Raw genomic sequence first — 21724 nt, forward strand, 5'->3', positions numbered from 1 at the left:
TTTAATGGACGTTGAATATAAAAGATTGTCTATGTCACTCCAATTCTTAATTGCAGAAGTTGCAGCATAAATTTGGTAAGGTTGTTGTCTTAACTTTGTATATTGTGTGTTACTAATTAGTCAACACCCTTGACAATTGGGATTAACGTGGTTGAGTTGAGTTGTTTTGTTGTCTTAGCATCCTGGCCACTGCAAATGCATAAGATCGATGATAAAAGACACTACAAATTGCACTGATTAACCCTTCAAATTCATGGTTTCAATACATGGGTGCTGCTATGACTGCAGTTGAACCCCATGTATAAATAGGTTAAAATCTGGGATACATGTTTTTGACATTCATTTGTAGGAATTACTTCGTAACAATCTAAACCGTCTTATTTTAGTACATCATTCATAGAGCATTGTAACGACCTGTCCCCAATTATTATGATTTTTATAATTTTAATAAGAGAATTTACGAAAATGCCCTTCGAGGCAAAAGTGTTGGACTTATGCTAACTACCATGTCGTGTCACGTAAGGTTCATTTTCTTGGCGTATCCTCGTAGTACTCGTCACTACGGACACATGGGCGCAAACGGAGCGCAATTTGGAGTTATAACGAATGAGATATTAACGTTTAAAGTTGTGGGCATTGTAGTAAATTAATTAATATCTAGAAAGCTCTAGATTTTTGGAGTAAAATCTGGTGAGCCACATGTGTGGCCCAGATTAAAGGAAAAAAAATGGGCAGTGGTGATGAATTATAAAGGAGGGAAAGGAGGGGCGGGACGCCCAACCAGAAAGAAGAGAGAAAAATGAGGACCAATGAGAAGGGAAGGAAATGAGGGGAAATGAGAGAGGTGAGTGGCACCCAACCCAGACCTCCATCCCTTCACCCCTATACCCACGGATCCGACCAGCGGTGCCGCTGGGTTTGAAGCAATTTCTGGCGATTCTCATCCATTTTTCAGGTGATTTTCACCCAATCACCACCACCAAACCTCATCACCATATACCAACATCCAATTCTTGCCAAAATTGACACAAAATGGTGGAGATTTCACGAAGAATACGCCGCGAGTGCCGCAGAAGACTTGCTCCAAATCCACCAATTCCGAAATGTTTTGCTTCAATTACCACCATCATTAGACTTCCCTTGAGTCACGAACAAAGCCCAATCATTGGTTGGAGCGTCGGAGTCGATTTGAGGACAAATCAAGAATCACCCTTCCGACGGATCGAGGGGAATTTGAGGTGTTCCCAGCCAAATTGGCCTTGGCCACAGGTATGAAAATTGTTCATCTCATTGAGATCTTCACCCCTGTAAAATTTGGTAATTTTTAGAAATAGTTGAATTTTCTGGCAAGTCGGGGTGGCCAACAGCCACCTGCGGCGTCATGTGGGCCTAGACGTCCCCTGACCTTCCTAGGTTAAATACCCTGATTCCTTTTTTGAGGTCCGATTGACGAATTTCCATTGTTTGAACCTAGTTCCATTAAGGTCCGCCGCTTGATTATTATAGCAATCGACGATCCGACCGTTGGATCGTCACCAAACTTTGATACGTTATAATAAGTAATATTTGAGGATATTAGAAATTTACGGATCGGAAATTTAAAGTACAGATCTTCCCGAATAGGCGGTGATCGTTCGTGACGCCTTAATGTTTGTGCTAGGGAGTTGTAGCGTAGACTCCAGGTGATTGGGCTTTTGGTTTTCTATATATACGTATATATGTTTTTCATTTTCCCAGAAATGGTTTTAAATGGAATTACGTTTTTAAGTGCCATGTCATGCTTGCATTTCGTTTTATTTATGCATTGGTATGTATAAGCATACATTTGTATGACGCTGCGGAGGCCATGTAAGTTTCAGGTGAGTACTGCATGATGTTAGTGGTTGCATTTGTTATGGTTATGGCTATATGTAAAGGCATGTAGAGTTCATTATCCTGTACCTCGGTGTTAATGCTCCCGTTCGTGGCCAGGGCACAGTCCTTCACGTGATGTTCACCCCCCACACCGCACGCTCACCTTGGATGCAAGTTTGGTGCACAAACCTGTCGTACAGACCACAATAGGTGGTTCCGACTCGTGGGTGACCCGCGATTATTCGCATAGCCTTCACATGATCGTAGCACTTGAGCGTACTTATTTATACCTAGCCTTGTCGTACAGACCAGTGGTTCCGATTCGTGTGCATGAATTGGTTAATGAGCCATAGGTTCAGCCGTACATGTCACGTTAGGTGACTCTGGCTGGCCTATCATTTTACATTGATTTATTTCACCTGACTTACTTATTTTATTGCTGAGATACTTGACATGGCATATACTTGGTTTTCACTACTCTCGAGCATGATTTCTATATACTTATGTATTATTACTTTTTGGGAAATTATACGGGTTTTAAGGCAAGGGGTTATAACGTTTTCAAAAGGTTTTTATTAAAAACTTTATTTTCAGGCCCACTCACCCTTATTTTTGCGCCCCTTCAGGTTTTAGCTGCTGAAAGTCCGTATCGACGAGGATTCTTGGCAAATATTAGTATTGGTGGCTACCTCCAAGGGTATGATCCTTATCCACACTACTGTATTTTACTTATGCTCTGACGTCGCGTGTGAAATGGGTTCATCCCCACTTACAGCGCACTCTTGTCTCTGGACACTTTTAGGTTTAAATTTAATCACATTTTCCACATCACTATACTTTATGGCTTCGTCACCTTCCAGATGTCGCCCAACATAGCTCGATTCGGAGTCCTAGCGGACATTCCGGGTTGGGGTGTGTCAGCATTTTTACAAAAAAAAATTATTCAAATTTAAAACCATTAAAACATTCATTTATAGTAAAGAAAATGGACAAATACGGTTTTACAAAGAAACCATAAATTTAATCAGACGGTCATATAGTTTTGGATTTAAGTGATTTTTAGTAGACATGATCTTTGAGTGGTGACCTAAAAGATAGATATTCGAATCATTAAAATAAATTACAGAATGAATCTCACAAAAAATGTGTGTCTCCAAATCCTGATTCTATATATATATATGCAGTTCTCTCTCTCTCCCTCTCTGTTCCTTTTAATTTCTCGTCTAAAAGAATGCAAAATAAGGTGATCACATAGAAAGTATGAATACATATATTTTGTATGAATAATTGAATTATTGAAAATTTATTTGGGTATGAATACATATATTTTGTAGGAATAGTTGAATTATTGAAAGTTTATTTGGGTGAAATATTCGACTTCTTTAAACTTTAGAGTCATGTCTTGATGCAATTTTTAAGTTTATTTATTTATTTTATTTATTTTTATTTTTTATAGATTTTGTTTGATGTTTTATTTTCCAGTTACAACCTGGATATGTCTATAATCCAATCTAACACAAGAATTTTAAGAAAAAAATTAACCTTAGAATTTGAAGTTCAATTACTTCTAGTATTTGCATGGCGCTTTATCGCACTGGCAAAAAACAATAATATCTATACATCTTGGCCGGGTTTGATGCAGGACAAACCAAATGACCAAGGGAGATAACCTGGGAATCACTCAATCAAGGGTAACGAAACTCGCTCGCATTGCTAATCGTGGATTCACACACACGACCAAGCCATACGCTTGATTTTAGAAAGAGAAAACACTCACTTCAAATGCACAAGGCAAATAAACTATTTTTCATTCATTCAAATCCCCTTTCTCAAGGGTTTAGTACATATATTTATAAGGGATACAACACAATGAAACTCTAGTCCAAATTGGACTTTTGCTTTACCACAAAAATATTTAAAATGTTCTGAAATGGCTACTTAATTATTATTTGTGTTGCTCTAAAACAATTAAATATATTTGATGGTTCCAATACGCATGAGACTCTTGAAGAGAATACATGCATGGGAGCTTTGGTTACTGCATCATTCTCCTCTTTTCTGAAGAAACCCGTCCTCAAGTTTTAAATCTTTGTTGAATCCGTTATAATCTTTGGTTTTCCGCTACGTTACAAGATCATGGCTTATATTTTTCATCCGTTTGAACATCAAATGGTTGAAAAGATTAGCTTGGTTGATTGGAATTCTCCACCAGTTTATGATAAGTATGTTGATGACGACATGGAAGAGATTAAGAGTATGCATCGACATCTCACCAATCAAATTTTTCGCATCGAAAATCTATGAAGAGGCGTTGTGGTTTCCAAAGGGGAGGGAGGCATTTGTTTGCAATGTGTTGACCTTTTTCATGATTACGCTCTATGGTTTGAGTCAACTGAAGTAGGAGATTTTTGTTCAGCATTTTACGATGAAGTGGCACAAGATACAGTTAGTTTGGATTATCTTAGTTCAAATTATGGGTGTGAAAGTATTGAGGCTTCGTCTTTAATTCATTTGAGTATTCCTCCCTTATTTGATCGTTGCTTGAGTAATTGTGAAATTTGTGATGGTTTTAGCTTGAGTAATAACAAAAGTTTCGGTGGGAGAGAAGAAGTGTTTTCATCTTACGAATCTTTGAAGGAAGTCAGTAATGTTGCTAAAGTGGGAGATATCAAATTTCAAGATATTGTTGATATGAAAGAAGATGCTATTTATGAATACATTGATTTTGTTGGTTTTAATATTTTTAATTGGAAGGCTTCTCAAGTTTTAGTTGATTTAGTCAATCAAATGAAGATTGATATCAGTTGGATTGCAAGATTTTTCATGGAGCATGAATTTACCACTTCAAGAATAAGAAAATATTCCAATTACTTATTCACGTGGAAAGGCAAAAATCAGTTTCAAGATTATAACAGAGTCAACAAAGATTTAAACTCGAGGACGAGTTTCTTCAGCGAAGAGGAGAATGATGTAGTAACCAAAGCTCTCATGCATGTATTGGAATCTACGAAGAGTCTCATGCGTATTGGAACCATCAAATATATTTAATTGAGTTTTGGGGCAACACAAATAATTAAGTAGTCATTTAAGAACATTTTAAATATTTTTGGGGTAGAGCAAAAGTCCAATTCGAACTAGAGTTTCATTCCTTATAAATATATGTACTAAACCCTTGAGAAATGGGACTTGAATGAATGAAAAATAGTTTATTTGCCTTGTGCATTTGGAGTGAATGTTTCCTCCTTCTACAATCAAGTGTTTGGCCTGGTCGCGTGAGCGAATCCACGATTATCAACGCGAGCGAGTTATGTTGCCCCTGGTTAAGTGATTCCCAGGTTATCTCCCCCTGTCATTTGGTTTGTCTTGCATCACGGTTGATCCCCATCAATTACCTTTCCCCCTAATATTAAATTATTTAATCCATTAACACTATCGTTTGTCCAAAAAAAAAAGAAAAAAAAAAGCTATATATAATATACTATAAATCCCTTAGACCTACTTCAATCATTGGAGTAAAACTCAAATTTTAGGTTCTAAACTTACCCCAACTTGCTCCAACCCTTGGGGCAAATATGAGTTTTAACCCAAAACTCATTTCTAGGGCAAATTTAGCCCAGGATTCCCCCCGGTTAGTGGGGGATGGCCCACCATATATATGTATTATTTTAGTTTTATATTTATAAATTCATTGAATCCAACGGTTAATATCTAACATGGTTAAATCCAAACAGTAAAAAAGAAGATCTAATGGTTCAAATTTAAATCTAACAGCAAAAGTAATTAAAAAAAAATTATTTTGTGTGTTTCATATTCTTTTGTTTCACGAGTTTCATGATGTCAGTTAAGTGATTTTTTAATATTTATCGAAATCTATATATTTTTAGGTTAAAATGTTCATAAAATTAAATTATGATAGTCTACATAATTTTTTTTTTTTTAAAGTTACTATAGAAAAAAAAATTATCCTAAATTCCTTCTTTAATAATCTCGGACTAAAAATTTAACCCAGAAAAATTGTTTCTGGGTTAAAACCTAAATTTTTTAGGTTAAAAATTTTAAATTTTAACCCAAAAGTTGGAGATGGTCTTACAATCACCCTTGACGTTACTGCAGATCTCACTTAATAAAAATTTGTAATGTTCTTTAGTGCGAAACACTTTTTTCTTCAAACTGATTATGTCCTTATTCATTAATTAGATCAATCAACATCGTAATCTTTTTTTTAAATGTCAATAATAGTGCAGCAAAAAGAAAAAATATGTCAATAATATCACTTGGCGAAGCATTATTAAGAATGTGCATATCCAAGTTCACCCTATTCCATTCATACCAGAAAATGAACAGCATAATTCACCAATTCACCAATGTAGGGATGGGTAGAAAGTAAGAAACACACCGAGTCACTGACCGTTGATGAAGTTGATAGTTAGTGAAGGATCACCTTCAACACTATTTACGAAATTTTTTGAAAACAAAGAAAATCAAACTGATGAATCCTTGTTCGTTGACTCCGTACAAAATAACTAAGGTTGATAACTCGATAAGCATAAGAACTTTGGATTATTACAACAACTGGCCATATACGTGGAAGGAAACTTTGATCCTCAAAATTTTTTTTTTAAAAAATGTACGACTTTGACTTTTGCTTCCGCATTCGTCGAGAAAATAATCTCTCAGCGCGAAAATGTTGATTAGTATTTATATATATTGTTAATTTGGTTGCATGCGGTTGTCATAGAAGTTGACAGTTATCGATCACACCGTACATTTTTTATTAGACATGGAAATATTACTTGTTTAAAGAATTAATTAATTGATTGATGTCAAACAACTACATTTTCCGTACTTATACGTACCAGTTGTAGTATCTGCACGTTGTCTGTTATAGTAATTAATAAGATAACTCGGTTGACAAATTCCACAAACCCTGGCAAAAATCTTATATATCGTCAGACCACGAAAAAAGAACGAAAAGAAATATAATTTCACCTTATTGCCGAAAGCAAATATAAATACATGGATGTCTATGGATGTCTGTAGAGAGAGAGAGAGAGAGAGATAGAGAGAGATGGCACGTTCCCTTGAAGAAACGCCAACATGGGCTGTATCAGTTTTTGCTTTGATTTTCTTCTTCCTATCCTTCCTCATCGAAAGTTTTCTTCACCTTTTAACAAGGGTATGCATGTACTTACTACTGTATTTATACTATGTTACTGTCATATTAATCACGAAACATGAGATGGTTTCGAATTTAATTGGTTTTTGTCTCATCGTGATCAGTTTATTAACAAGGGGAGAAGAAAATCCCTAAACAGGGCTTTGATGAAGTTCAAAACAGGTTATTGCAAGCCTTTGACTTTGATTGCACTCTATTCTATTTGCCACGATTTGCTAGTTGTCTTTCTGCATTTCTCAATTAGTCGAAAGTCTCTTATGATTATTTTTTCAGTGGAAGTTCGAGCTAAGATGCACAATATATAACCATTTACTTTGTTCTTAACTCATTTTCTTGTACTTTAAATATAGAAATGATGAAACTGGGTCTCATGTCACTGCTTCTAACGATATCAGAAGAACCAATATCACAAATCTGCGTTGGCCAAGCTGTGGCAAACACCTTTCTTCTATGCAAATATCCCGTTAACTCCTTAGACGTAGACCCTGCTGTCTCATCAGCCACGCAAGTCCCAGGCTCAAATTCCACCAATCACTCTAAGGAAGTCAACGATCAAAACTATTGCGAGGCAAAGGTACAATTTATAATTTATATATAATATATGCAATGACTTGTAACAATCATGGACATAATCAGGCTTAATATGGTAGTAATTTCAGCTGATATATATGACAGTTGACGTATAATTTTATACAAACCCTTGATTAAGAAGACCAGAATTTTTAATTTGGTTCAACCAATATTAATCAGTCCAAAAATACAGCTATCATGATACCATCCATTATATTGTATTCTTTCATCCATTGTACTACTACTACTAGTGCCAGTAGTGTAGAGTCAATGGCAGTTAATTTCTTCCCCTTTAATGACCTCACTTAATTTCTTTCTTCTCATGTGGAGCTCATATAAAGTAACTGGCGTCAGGTTAATAATACTAATAATAATAATATGACTTAATTTATAATAATAATAATAATAATAATAATAATAATAATATCATGGGATATGGTTATTTGGGATTAATATATACATTTTTTAATGTGGTATTTAGGGGATGGTTCCTTTATTGCCAAGGGCAGGAGTCTTGCAGCTGAACATCTTAATCTCTCTGGTTGCAGTTTTTCATGTGCTCTACTGCATCTTAACCATGTTTCTCGGGATGGCCAAGGTATCAAAACAAGTATTTTGCAATGTGTGGGCAACTCATATGTACATACTTAAAACAAGGCTAATAATACTAGCAATATTATTAAAGATAACGCTTGTGTTCCCTTGCTTACGAATAACAAATTTTTATCGTCTGAACATATAACTGAACAGTTCATTCATTTTCTTTGTCATCATTTAAAGATCATATATACAAAAAAATATTCAATTTGGAAAGCGTTTAATCATCCATACGTGTTAAACCAAAATCAACGGTTTTAGTATCAAGTAGTATATTTATGATGAACTGTCCATTTGTTTTATGCATATGGATGGCTAAAAGATCTTCAAATTGAATAATTTTTTGCATATATGTTCTTTAGATGATGATAAAGACAATGAACGGTTCCTATTATAATGTTCAGACGATAAAAGTTCGTTTATCGTAAGTCGGGGAGGGGACACAAGCATCAACTTATTATTAATATTCTTATTATTCTTTTAGAAGGATAATACTTGCATTCCTCTCTTGCTGGATGAGCTCATTTCCCCCATGCGAATAACGTATCTTAACCATTCAAATTTCATAATTGAAACCGTTTAATTTCTTAATCTTCATTTAAAAATCAATCCCTACGAAAAATCATTTCATTTGCAAGCACATGATGATAAAGTTCGCAACAACAACAATCAATAAGATTATTATTACCCATGTTTTACCTTAGTGTAATCTTATGACGGTATTAGCCATAATTTAGTTATCATCATAATTAGTATTTATTATTAGGATGGTATGCTAGAAACATAAAATTAACATATTTGTTTACAAACTGCCCACTTTTATTAGAGTCTGCCATCAAGTTGTGTCAATTTTTGTGTGCCCGACTAACTTTATTCTTTTTGGAAACATCACATTTGTCTATTTATCTAATCAAAATTAAATGACTACCTACATGATTTTGGAGAATACTTGCATCCCATGAGGGGATGCACATATCTCTTCATTTGCGAATAACGTATCTTGAGCATATAAACTCAACAATCGTAACCATTCAATTTCTTAATCATCACTTGGAGATCATTCCTAAAAAAAATAATTCGATTCGAAAATCGTTTAATCATCTAAACGTATAAAATAAATAAAATGGTTCATCATGAATATGTTACTAGTACCCACACCGTTGATTTTTTTTTATACATTTCAGTGACTAAAAGGTCTTCAACTCAAATGATTTTTGTATTAGGGGTGATCTTTAAATTAAACAAGGTTCTAAAAGAAGCTAGGCACTAGTCGGACAGCAGGCTGAGGCTTAGCGCCTAGGCAGCTAGGTGGGTGCCTAGGCAGACTAGGCGGATTTAAGTAAATTTATTATATTTCGTGTAAATAAGTGTCTGTTTATACTTAAAATATATATAAACTACAAAATAGAATGACATATATATATTATGAAGTATTGGAACATAATGAAAATATGGGAAACAAATATATAGTGTGTGTTAAGTATTTAACAAGTCTCTTACAATTTATTGAAAAAAATAATATGCAAAATGAAATTTATCTATTTTCTATCTATGTGAGTCGCAACCTAGGCAGTTGCCTAGGTGGGTCTAGACGGGCTAGGCGGGCGCCTCAACAGGTCTAGGCGCCTTTCTTAATTTTCAAATGCCTAGGCATTAATCGGGACGGTGGCCAACGCGGTGCTAGGCGGGGATTTTTAGAACAGTGAAATTAAATTAAAAAAATTAAACGGTTCCGATTATAAAATTTGTACGATGAATACATTATATGGGGAGAATGAGCTCATCCTCACAGAGGGGGAACACAAGTATTATCCTATGATTTTTGTTTAAGCTACTTAATTTTTCGAGAATGCTCTCTCCAAATGATAATTAGTTTTGCAACTAAATTTTAATTAAATGTATTTCTCACTTACAATCTTATTAGGGCTCGGTTAATGATGTCGGCATGCATGCATGTGATTTCTTCTTATAATTAAAGATTTGCGTCTTATAAGTTTATAACTTTCATCGAATTTTGATTCTGGGAAAACACAGATGGGGAAATGGAATGCGTGGGAGAATGAGACTCGAACACTTGAATATCAGATCCTTAATGGTAACTCTTTGCCTCTGTTCTGTAAGACTTTATGTAATAGTTACTCAGTATATATGTATTTACGCTCCACGCTTCTGAGGAAATTTTGTTTTTTGTATATATATACAGATTCAAGGAGGTTCCAACTCATCCACCAAACTCCTTTTGGGAAAAGGCATTTAAAGTTCTGGAGTAAACATCCTCTGCTGCTTTGGCCCGTAAGTCGTAATATAATTGGATCCTTACGCCTGATTTCTTAATTTCGTACAGTAATTTCAATACTTCATACTGTTTTTTAATTAAAGGAATAGGGATTCGAAATCGGGACTTATTCCAATATTATGGAAGAGAAATATTTCAAACAAAAATATTCAAAAGATTATAGTAATTTTCTGTTAGTTTAATACTAGACAAACATTTACATATATTGAGATTAATTTAATAGGAAATTAGTTCATACTAAACAAATGTTTTGACTTTTTCATTAAAGTCGAAAACTGGGTGTTAGTTTGAGTTTTCTTTTTGTTCCTTTTAGGTGCTATATTTTAATATGTAAGCATATAGTTCAGGTACAAAGTTGTAGATTCATAGGTTATATATATTGTAAGTATATATATTAATGCAGACCAAATTAAAAATTCAATCCAAAAAGCTTTCATACGACTATATGTTCACAAAATTTTGATGTTATGCAACTATTAATATTTCTTGTTTTCTCTCCTTGCATTGCATGGGTTGTATAGGTTTGTTTTGCTCGACAGTTCTGTGGTTCAATCTCAAAAACTGATTACATGACTCTGCGGAATGGTTTCATTAGGGTAAGAAAGATCAAATGTTATGCGTTGGCCTCGATTTAAAAAAAAAAATGTAAAAACACGTGTGTGACTAATTTCTTATGTTTCATGTTTGACTTCACAGGCCAACTTTACAGACGGCAACAACTTCAATTTCCTGAGATTCCTTGCAAGAGCTTTCGATGACGACTTTGAGCAAGTGGTTGGCATTAGGTACGGAAAAAAACTCGCTTTTAATAACGAGACAATATTATATACATAATGTATAATATTTTTAACAAATGAATAAGATACAGATGTGAGCTACGTCAATTGATTAGGAAAATGCATCATTTTTCTTTCTACCTAATTAATTTCAAATTTTCATTGTTTTAAGTAAATTTAGAGTAGTTTAGAATATTTTGTAAAAGAAACAAAAAGCATAATATTTTGGGAGACTCTTACTCATCAACCATTTGCCAAGTAGTAATACACAATCATATACCCCTAATCGATCACCAACTTGATTTAAATCATCTGCGCCATATTAACAACACAACCATTAATATTATACATTTTTCGTATCTTGCTACTCATGGTGATCACAAGATGCTTTAGCATGCTACAAATTATATGTAGAATATAACATTTTGGTAATCTCTTGCAGATTTTGGATCTGGCTCTTCTCTATCCTTTTCATATTTCTCAGTTCGCATGGTAAGAGTGGCTTAAGCTTGTTGGAAAAGAAAAGTAATATATATATATATTATTTTATATTGATTGACGTTTAACATTTTCTTTGTTATGATATTTTTTTTTTTTAATTATTTGCAGTGTTTTATAATCATTATTGGCTGCCATTCATTCCCTTACTGGTACGGCATCTATTGTACAAAACCAAACAAATTAATCAAGGCATCAAGTTTCTATTTTTTCAATTACATATATAGATATTATATAATACTGCCAACTTTTTTCCTTTTCTTAAAGATTATATAACACTGCCAACTTTTTTCCTTCTCTCAAAGATTGTTATAGTCGTGGGAGCCAAGCTGGAGGTGATAATAACTAAAATGTGTGTGGAGAGCTGCAAGAATACTTCCGTTGTTCGAGGACGTGTTTTAGTGCAGCTCAATGATGACTTGTTTTGGTTTGGTCGACCCAGATGGCTTCTTCACCTCATCCAACTCGTCCTAATCCAGGTATACTTCAATGATTTTTATTAGGAATGATTCTTAAATGGATATTTAAAAACTAGACGGTTTAGGTTATTCAACGTCGTTACGAACACATGCATGCATGGATAACTATAAATAGGGTATTCATAAAATACAGTTCTTGTCAAACGTTTTACAGTTGTTACCAGACTGAGAATTTGGATCACGCACATAAGTAAGAATTAATGACAATTTATGATCTGATTGTTACAAAATAAGTTCACTTGATGATCTTCCTAATTATCATCAAGATTTAATGGCAGCCTCTAAATCTTGTATTTGAATTTTAGACAAGAACCACTGCAACAAAAGGGCCACTACGTACGGATATTTCATTCAGTTCTAATATTTTTTAAGAACCAATTCGATCAATGATCTGGACTTACAGTCTGACAACATGTGCCAAACAGTGGCGACGAAACATTTCCCTTGTAGTATTTCCAAATTATAAGAATGATACTGAATATAGCATTTGAACTGGTTTTGCAGAACTCCTTTCACCTGGCATTCTTAACTTGGACATGGGTAGGTATCTTATATAACTTGACAAATTCAAGCAATTTTTACTTCCTGTAATTAAAGCTGATCCTGTATATATTGCCAATTGTTACAGTTTGAGTCTGGTTCAGGGTCTTGCTTAAATCGCAAAAGTGAAATCATAGCCATAAGGATTACCATGGGAGTAGTTGTGCAGTTAATTTGTGGTTATGTGACCCTGCCTCTCCATGTCCTTGTTACCCAGGTAAGGACTTATCCCTCCTTAACTAAGTGACTGATTTCATATGTACTTTGACACCTAGGATTGGATTAGACTGGATCGGAAAATTCACAGTATTCAAGATATGTTGAAGGAAGAAATGACGAAATTTCCGTTCAACTTGAAGGTAGAAGATAGATTACTTATAAAGGACCTGATCCTTTCCAATCCCCACAAAATGAAAATTATTCAGCTCAACCCTTACACATACCTTGAATTATATGATTTCTTCAATCCAATCTAATCGTGTGCACCAAACAAGAGTGCGAATCCGACTCCCACATCGGGAAATTAAGGGACCTTATATGTGATCATAAGGAGTTTAGTTCCCTTTCACATTGTCAATTAATTTTATAGTGAAATGTGGAACGTCATCTGAAGGTCCTTCCCTTAAGAAAATGTGGATATGTACGAGATTGAAAGAATTGAGATACAGAGAGTAATGGATAATAATTTCAAAATCAATGACATTTCTTCTTCTTTTTTGTTTTTCCTTTTCATTAATGGTTGGTTTACTTGATAGATGGGTTGTGGCATGAGGAGAGCAGTGTTTACTGAATCTGTAGTTGAAGGCCTCCAAAACTGGCACAAGAAAGCAAGACAGAGACTTTCCAAGAGCAGATCCATTTCAAGGAGCCACTCCCACTCATCGTCGCCTCATGCACACAATTGTGACACAACTGAAATTTCAATCGCGGATAAAATAGTTAAGGAAGCTCCAGATTCTGATCAGCGTTTTCCACCTCCTGCAGCAATAAGCTCTTCTTCAACCTCTGAAATCACAGAAGAGGAAGTCCCACAAAAACCTCCTCCAACCCCATATATAACAAGTTTATCCATTATTCCAGAAATCACCAAAGAGGAAGAAAATCCGAAGATCGTTGCAAGCACTGTGACTTATGATGGTGAGATATCTTTTGGGAGCAGTTGGAAATTTGAAAATAGCAAGCGTCATGGGAGAGAAATCACTGAAGTGATTGATGAAGACCATGACTCTGATATATTAGCTACTTTTGATCAACAACCAGCTACAAGCACATAACTCTTTGTGCACCTTGTAAAATGCCTTACGATATCATGTTACTATTTGTATAAAATGAAATAAATAGAAAGTAATGATAGAGAGGGGCAATATGTTGTTGATATTTCGCATTTAACATTTTAAACACTAAATCGACAATCTCCTAGAACATATAATCCGTCTTTCCTAATAGAGCTAGATTTCAGAGCATAACGTGGAGGATGATATTAAGCAATGTTCGACGTTATGGACCAAAGTGATGAGTTTCAGAAACCTCAGTGACCGTGAAAATTTTAAAGCTGTCAACAAATCACCAGATCCAAAGGAAAGAATTATATGATACTTATAACAGAGACTGAATTTCAATGGTGAATAATCATGTTATTACTTCTTGTAAACTGCTTGGTACAAGTGAAATTCTTAGTAGAATGGAAGCTTACATGAGCCGATAGTATAATGCCTACCAGAACTGGTTGCGGAGCAACTGGATGGAAGCCGTAGATGCTCCTCGTTATACTTGACCGTCACAAGACAAAGCCCATGAGGTGGAGTAAACATGGTATATTTGGCAAGCACCCTCCGATCTCGTGTTGCCAAGATCTTGGGAACAATATCAGGAGGAAGCGCTTCCCTTCCAATTTGAATCAGCAGAGCAACCTGCAGTGGTGTAAAAATGCAAATGCTTATACATCCGTTGCTTGGAACTAAAAAGACATTAACTTTTGATGAAAATGGTTAAAATGAATGCTTCACCATGTTCCGGACTTGTCTGTATAAGAAGCCGGAGCCTTCAACTTCTAGCTGTAAAAGAGCTCCCTAAACAAGGATATGACTAAAGAATCAGCTATTTCTTGACACAAAAATGAAGGACAAGTGCTAATCAAATTGGTTTAAGATGATTATACAGAAATATCAATCAATGAAAAGTAATGCAGAGAACTCTAACATTCAACTACTGTTCAAGAAATCTTGTGGGTTTTGGTTGCTACCATTTCAATGACATCAAAACGGAATATATCCTTCACTGGATCACGCACTCTTTCCTTCTGGGAGGCATTGACAAAAGCAGAGAAATCATGTTTTCCAATAAAATACTTTGCAGCTTCTTGCATAACAGCGGCATTTAGCTTATGAGCACTATGGTAAGCATAGTGACGCTGAAATGGATCCATGAATGTGTCGTTATATATTTTGTAATGATAAATCTTGCTTTTTGCTGAAAAACGAGCATGGAATTCAGGCACTGCAGGGCTGATCTCCCTAACTCGGATATCATCAGGAAGAAGACCGTTAAGAGCAGCATGAATGCTTTCAATGCTGTCATAGTTGAAAGGTGTGACAAAGTGTGCAACCTGAAAGCTCAACTGCAAGTAAGTCTGTGATATGTTGTTGGTTGTGAAAATGCTTGTTGTGAGAAAGTCAGACCTGACCCCAGGCATGTACTCCTTTATCCGTCCTACTTGCACCAACGAAATGAAGATCCTTCCTTTCCAGTTTCGTTGCGCTCATTATAGCATTCTCCACAAAGCACTGTATTGTAGGCGGTGAACTCTGGTATTGCCATCCTGTCACATTCATTGAGGTGTTGGGAGATGATTGATGCAGAAAGTTGGAGCTTAACATCAAGTTGAGAACTTTTGAAATGGCCATCTTAAATATCTCAAACTGGAGAGGTTCTTGGGTGTCCACGGTTGTATACAACCATAAACCTATCTGTCTCTCGTCCCAGACGTGATGAGATAGATCCAAGCCAGACACATGATTATATATAACTGGTAATACGGCAGATTTTCTCCTCAAATTGACAACAAAGAATGACCTTCACGACTATAAGGTGCCCGATTACAAAAAGAACATATCACTAGCACAAGTAAGATGCACAAAGTTGGAAGTTGAGGAAAATGTAAAATCCTTCTCAGCGGCGTTATGTCAAATATATCAAAGAATCACTTTCTAAGCAGAGCAGATTGTCAGCAGAAACTTTGTTCTTTTATATACAAGCGATATAAAGAAACCACTTTTTCCTTCAATATTAGCAATTGGGTTCCTCACAAACGTACTAATTAGCAAAACCCAAGACTTGCCAACTCCTAACAAAGCAAAGCACATCACAATTGAAGCAGAAGGAGGGCAAAGCTCAAAGCTTTAAATTTTAATGGAAGAAAGAAATAACCTGCATAACGAGTGCCGTCATAAGCAATCACCAAACGCCACTTGTACCCACCATCCCCTGTCTGTTTCCTTACCATTTGCTCTCCAATTCCATCCTTTTTCTTCTGCAAAATTTACCCATTTCTGTTATCACCAGTGTGTGTGTGTGTGTGTGTGAGAGAGAGAGAGAGAGAGAGACTACCGAGCTGCTTATAGAAGTTGTGGGAATTGGAGGACAGAGAGAGCCGTTAAGATTTGGAGGAGACGGAAGGCCTACTACAACTGCGGGACTACCCATCTTCTCATCTCTCCACTCAAAACCCACAAATGTCTGTCACATTGTTTTTACTCGTTACATTGCAATTCCAAAGGATTTAAGTGCTGATTTGGTATTGCTGTGTTTTGAAAAAAAAACTGCTTCTGCTGTACTGTGAGAATAAGCAACTGTGAAATAAAGCAGCAGAGTGTTTGGTAAATTTTTTTTGTAAAAGTGCTTTTGAAAAAAGAAAAACAGTATTAGAGTGTTTGGTAAACTTTTATGTAAAACAGATGTGAAAAAAAGTCGGTTTTTCAAAGCTGGGTTTTGCAGCTTCTTGTTTTTGGCTTTTTTTCATCCAAAACTATGAAAAAAAGCTAAAGCTGAGTGTTTACTAAACACAAAAATAGCTCCCAGCTTTTTTTTTATAGCAGCTTTTTTTAAAATCACCTCAGTACCAATCCAGGTCTAAGACACGGGAGATCAAATCTTCAGCCGTTCGAAAAGTCAAAAGCAATGAAGAAGCAAGATGAACGGTCTAAAGACGCGGATGTACCACGAGTCCACGACTAAGCTGCAATCCTGCAGTGAATCGCAAAGGCAGATGACTTACCTGATACGGCCTTACCGTCACCATGTGGTTTCGTGCTAATAAATAAAAATATGTGTGAATTTTTATTTATATGTTTTTACATTATTGATACGAGATGTTACATGACAGTAAATTCGTGTTAAGTATTTAAGTTAACGCTCATTTTGGTGATAAAGGTGAGAAATATTTATTTTTTAAGAGAGAAACTTACCCTCCACCTATTGAGATGTCACCATAGTGTGAGGTATGTTATGTGGAGGAGTTGAAACACATGCATCATATTATTGGCTCAGGATGCACAATGTTGCGATTGTATTTAAACTCAAACGCGTCATTGTAGAGTGATCATATTATTTTTACTTATAAATGAGATGTTTCGTGAAGTTTGTTATCAGTTTATTTCTCTACCTCTTACGGTGAATATCTTGTTGTATAAATAATAACTTAAAAAATGTCATGTCAACAATTAAGCTGGAGTCTCACAATTTGAGTAACAAATGGCTATACATGTAGGTATTCTTTGTGTTTGTGTACGAGTTTGTCGAGTCTTACATGATCACGTAACAATCTAAATGAGCACTACAATTTTAGCATGTTATGTACTTAACGAGAGAAATTTCGACACGATTGTTCTTATAGAACATTTTGTACATTGGGTGAGATGTGAATTCAAAATAAGAGTAGAATTCTCTCTTTTCATATTCCCCTCCCTTTCTGTCCTCTCACATTTTACTTTTGTCTCTATAAAAAATTTAATATAAGATGTTGAAGTCTATAACCGTTCAAACACGAAAGGAAAAAAGAAAAAAAAATGTTAAGAGGTATGGGTTCTATGAATAAAATGGTCCAATTACCCTACCTAACCCAAGGTCTAATCGTACTTTATCCAATGAAAACTACGGGACATGTGTAATCAGATGATTGGAACACCGTGACACAATGTGCAGGTACACTGTGTACCGGATTGTAAACAGTGAAACATTGTCCCTCCAATTACGTGAGGGCCCACGTCAATGTTATGTGGGCCCCTGCAATCTGATTGGATAGATTACCAAATCCAACGAGTCTAATCTACACACGGGTGCAGCCAATTACAAGGGCAAAGTCTCATACCCGGTTCGCTCCCTCTCTGGAAGCTCTCCGTCGACTTTCATCTGTTCCATAGATTCACCAGAGATATTCATCTCAGTCTGGCTTCAAGGTTTGATTTTTAATTTCCCCTAAATCTAGGGTTTCGATTTGTATTTTACTTGCAATTGTTTCGTATTAGGGTTCTTGTTTGTCATTGTTTAATATTGTTTACTCTATAATTGATTTTTGTTTTTCTTTTACCTTTGCTTATACGCTAGATTTTATTGTACTTGTTATGCTCAGGAATTTCTGAAATTTTTACTTGTGTAGATGGATAATTTCATGTTTTTATGGAAAATAAGTACATTGGGTATTTGGGATTTGTGTAATTTTAACATTTAGGGTATGGATCTGTGCAAAGGTTTCAACTTTGGGGTTAGTTTTGTGAATGCAGCTGGAACTTAGATTCTTTTCAACTGTGAAATTAAACCTGCTTATGTAATTTAGCTTCATTCTGTGTAATTTTGTTTCTTATGAACTATGAAATTCGACCCTCTTGTATAAATTGTTTCGAGCAATTTGTAGTTTTCAACTTTTACTTATGATTTCTTGTGTATAAACATATACAAATTTCTTTTTGGGTGGGTAGGCCATGGCTGCGAAGAAGGTTATAGCAATATGTAAATTGGGCACAGAGTTTGTGATGGATAAGGATGGAAATTTATCGTACTCTGGGGGTGACGCTCATGCGATTGGCATTGATGAGAAAACACTGCTTGGTGATTTTAAGTCCGAAATAGAGGATATGTTTAATTGTAGTGCTGATACAATGTCCATCAAGTACTTCCTTCCCGGCAATAAGAAGACTCTCATTACGATCTCTAAAGACAAGGACTTGCAACGTATGGTCAATTTTCTCGGGGATGCAGACACTGTCGATGTTTTTGTCATGACAGAGGAAGCTGCTATTCGAAATTTGTCCAACATGCCTGCTAGTAGGTACATTTTGTTTTAGTTCATCTTATTTCTTGCTGTTTTGATATCTGCTTTTGTGTGTTTTTCCCTGGATGAATAATCTTTTGTAGTTTGGTTTGGGTCACAATTGCAGCAATCACAATGTGGAACAGAGACCATGGAATGTGTTTATTATTTCAGTTTTTGTTGAACACTGATTGCAACACGTGCATGCCTTTTCATATCCCATTATGAAATGCGATTGTACTGTGCTTGTGTACCCAAAAAGAAGCACTTAACCGAACAAAAGCGATGTTTTCCCTGCATGTGTTTTGCATGTAATTCTCATTTGAACGCTTGGACATGCAGGTCAAGCAGGACAACTGTATCGGAAGCAGTGGTTCCTTTTGTTGAGCCCGTTGATATGCAAGTTGATACTGACAATACTGACAATGCTGATGGCCAAATTGATATGGAACTGCATGAAATCCCTTTGCTTCATGTTCCTAGTTGTTCTAGTGATGATACGCATCATAAAGCTGCACAACAGTGGGAAAGCACCATCACTGGTGTGGACCAAAGGTTTAATAGTTTTAGCGAATTCCGAGAAGCATTGCATAAGTTTTCAATTGCACATGGATTTGCTTATAGGTATAAGAAAAATGACAGTCATCGTGTCACTGTCAAATGCAAAGGTCAAAATTGCCCATGGAGGATATATGCATCAAGGTTGTCTACAACCCAGTTGATTTGTATAAAGAAAATGAACACGGATCATACATGTGAAGGAGCTGCTGTGAAAGCTGGGTATCGGGCAACGAGAGGTTGGGTGGGAAGTATCATAAAGGAGAAGTTGAAAATTTCCCCAAACTACAAGCCAAAGGCTATAGCAGAGGACATTAAGCGGGAGTACGGGATTCAGTTGAATTATTCTCAGGCATGGCGTGCTAAAGAGATTGCCAGGGAGCAGCTTCAAGGCTCCTATAAAGAGGCCTATAATCAGTTGCCGTATTTCTGCGAGAAGATAAAGGAAACTAATCCAGGGAGTTTTGCTTCATTTACTACTAAGGAAGACTTGAGCTTCCATCGTTTCTTTGTATCTTTCCATGCATCAATTGTGGGTTTCAAAGAAGGTTGCCGCCCTCTAATTTTTCTTGATAGCGCTCCTCTGAACTCAAAATATCAAGGAGTTTTGTTGGCTGCAACAGCCGCAGATGCTGATGATGGTGTATTTCCGGTTGCATTTTCTGTTGTGGATAATGAGACTGATGAGAACTGGCACTGGTTCTTACTAGAACTGAAATCGGCAGTGGCAACATCTCAGCCGATCACATTTGTAGCAGATTTTCAGAATGGATTGAAAAATTCATTGCCCGAGGTATTTGATAAATGTTACCACTGCTATTGTTTGAGGCATCTTGCTGAAAAACTTAACAAGGACTTGAAGGGCCAATTTTCTCACGAGGCAAGACGATTCATGATCAATGATTTTTATGCGGCTGCTTATGCACCCACTCGGGAGGCTTTCCAGCGTAGTGCTGACAACATAAAAAATATTTCACCGGATGCTTACAATTGGGTCATACAAAGTGAGCCCGTGCACTGGGCTAATGCATTCTGCGGAGGAGGCAGGTACAACCACATGACATCGAACTTCGGACAGCAGTTCTACAGTTGGGTATCAGAGGCGCATGAGTTGCCAATTACGCAGATGATTGATGTACTACGAGGCAATATGATGGAAGCCTTCTATTCACGCGGGGTGGAGTCCAACCAGTGGGTGACAAGATTAACACCATCTAAGGAGGAAAAGCTTCAAAAGGAAACAGAAATTGCTCGATCACTTCAAGTGTTACTCTCACATGGTAGCACATTCGAGGTTCGTGGAGAATCTGTCGACACTATTGACATCGACCATTGGGATTGCACCTGTAAGGAATGGCATCTCACTGGTCTGCCTTGCTGCCATGCTATTGCTGTCTTTTTAGTTATTGGCAGGAACCCTTATGATTACTGCTCCAGATACTTCACAGTGGAGAGTTACCGTTTAACTTATGCAGAATCAATTCACCCTGTTCCTAATGTAGACAGACCACACACATGTGAATCAAACCAAGCAGTAGTTACTGTTACCCCTCCGCCCACCAGGCGGCCGCCAGGGCGGCCAAAGACGAAGCAGACGGAATCAGACGACATAATAAAACGGCAGCTGCAATGTAGCAAGTGCAAGGGGCTTGGCCACAACAAGAAGACATGTAAAGATTCTAGCATTGTTTTAGGGACACTGTTAAATTAGGGTGTTTGAGCTTTCAACCTCTCTATATTTTTGACCAGTTTTATTGGCAGTTTAGGAGTCTGTATTTTCCAAGCTTTGAGTCAGAGTTTTTAGGATCCTTTTTTTTCTTAATTTACTTGTAGAACAAGGTTAATGATTTTCCTGTCACATAATTTTAATAAATTTGATCCAGTGCTATGCCTTTTTTACTTCTATGTGCTCCTATCCAATGGTCCCTCATTTTCATAACTCTCATCATCTCTTGGTTGATGATTCATATTTTCTTTCCCATCCTCGCCCATGAATCTGAAAATAACTCTCATCATCTCTTGGTTGATGATTCATATATACTTGTTTACTTGTGACACATGTTTATATACTTATAA

At 36.2% G+C, this 21724-nt stretch overlaps 3 protein-coding genes across 7 annotated transcripts; 2 read left to right on the forward strand and 1 right to left on the reverse strand.

Annotated features, from left to right (window-relative positions):
* The first annotated feature begins 6922 nt into the window (after window positions 1-6922).
* On the forward strand, window positions 6923-14060 carry LOC137736230 (MLO-like protein 12). The gene is made up of 14 exons (XM_068475542.2): window positions 6923-7030; window positions 7135-7192; window positions 7381-7604; window positions 8082-8198; window positions 10232-10292; window positions 10401-10489; window positions 11015-11089; window positions 11190-11278; window positions 11712-11761; window positions 11879-11919; window positions 12073-12246; window positions 12751-12786; window positions 12875-13003; window positions 13542-14060. Exons 1-14 carry the CDS (start codon window positions 6923-6925, stop codon window positions 14058-14060), a joined length of 1770 nt encoding a protein of 589 aa, XP_068331643.2.
* Window positions 13409-16549, reverse strand: LOC137737796 (uncharacterized). Of its 4 annotated transcripts, none has more exons than XM_088682981.1 (7): window positions 16393-16549; window positions 16213-16315; window positions 15465-15604; window positions 15029-15391; window positions 14793-14855; window positions 14504-14696; window positions 13409-13764 (listed from the first exon to the last, which is right to left on the reverse strand). In XM_088682981.1, the coding sequence occupies exons 1-7, from the start codon at window positions 16486-16488 to the stop codon at window positions 13748-13750; spliced, it is 975 nt and encodes a 324-aa protein (XP_088539107.1). In that variant the 5' UTR covers window positions 16489-16549; the 3' UTR covers window positions 13409-13747. The 4 variants fall into 4 exon arrangements, with proteins under 4 accessions (XP_088539107.1, XP_088539106.1, XP_088539105.1 ...); XM_088682980.1 differs by having other exon boundaries at window positions 14480-14696; XM_088682979.1 differs by lacking the exon at window positions 13409-13764 and adding an exon at window positions 13931-14072 and having other exon boundaries at window positions 14480-14696.
* Window positions 16550-18111: 1562 nt separating this feature from the next.
* LOC137737543 (uncharacterized) lies at window positions 18112-21547 on the forward strand. Of its 2 annotated transcripts, none has more exons than XM_068477060.2 (3): window positions 18112-18239; window positions 18759-19108; window positions 19433-21547. In XM_068477060.2, exons 2-3 carry the CDS (start codon window positions 18762-18764, stop codon window positions 21357-21359), a joined length of 2274 nt encoding a protein of 757 aa, XP_068333161.2. In that variant the 5' UTR covers window positions 18112-18239; window positions 18759-18761; the 3' UTR covers window positions 21360-21547. The 2 variants fall into 2 exon arrangements, with proteins under 2 accessions (XP_068333161.2, XP_068333162.2); XM_068477061.2 differs by having other exon boundaries at window positions 18175-18239; window positions 18759-19104.
* The last annotated feature ends 177 nt before the right edge of the window (window positions 21548-21724 follow it).

This window comes from Pyrus communis, chromosome 13, assembly GCF_041283825.1.
Source record: "Pyrus communis isolate YQ-2024b chromosome 13, ASM4128382v1, whole genome shotgun sequence".
NCBI lineage: Eukaryota > Viridiplantae > Streptophyta > Magnoliopsida > Rosales > Rosaceae > Pyrus > Pyrus communis.

What these genes read in the sequence shown, in the direction of transcription:
- LOC137737796 (XM_088682979.1), bottom strand. Translation starts at nt 16,488, where the DNA reads ATGGGTAGTCCCGCAGTTGTAGTAGGCCTTCCGTCTCCTCCAAATCTT. An exon ending in GTTTTGATGTCATTGAAATG is followed by an intron (nt 14,856 to 15,028) that starts GTAGCAACCAAA and finishes ATCCTTGTTTAG; the next exon opens with GGAGCTCTTTTACAGCTAGA. An exon ending in GCATTATACTATCGGCTCAT is followed by an intron (nt 14,073 to 14,479) that starts GTAAGCTTCCAT and finishes GCATTTTACAAG; the next exon opens with GTGCACAAAGAGTTATGTGC.
- LOC137737543 (XM_068477060.2), top strand. Translation starts at nt 18,762, where the DNA reads ATGGCTGCGAAGAAGGTTATAGCAATATGTAAATTGGGCACAGAGTTT. An exon ending in TCCAACATGCCTGCTAGTAG is followed by an intron (nt 19,109 to 19,432) that starts GTACATTTTGTT and finishes TTGGACATGCAG; the next exon opens with GTCAAGCAGGACAACTGTAT.
- LOC137736230 (XM_068475542.2), top strand. Translation starts at nt 6,923, where the DNA reads ATGGCACGTTCCCTTGAAGAAACGCCAACATGGGCTGTATCAGTTTTT. An exon ending in ATCCTCTGCTGCTTTGGCCC is followed by an intron (nt 10,490 to 11,014) that starts GTAAGTCGTAAT and finishes TGGGTTGTATAG; the next exon opens with GTTTGTTTTGCTCGACAGTT. An exon ending in TGCGGAATGGTTTCATTAGG is followed by an intron (nt 11,090 to 11,189) that starts GTAAGAAAGATC and finishes TTGACTTCACAG; the next exon opens with GCCAACTTTACAGACGGCAA.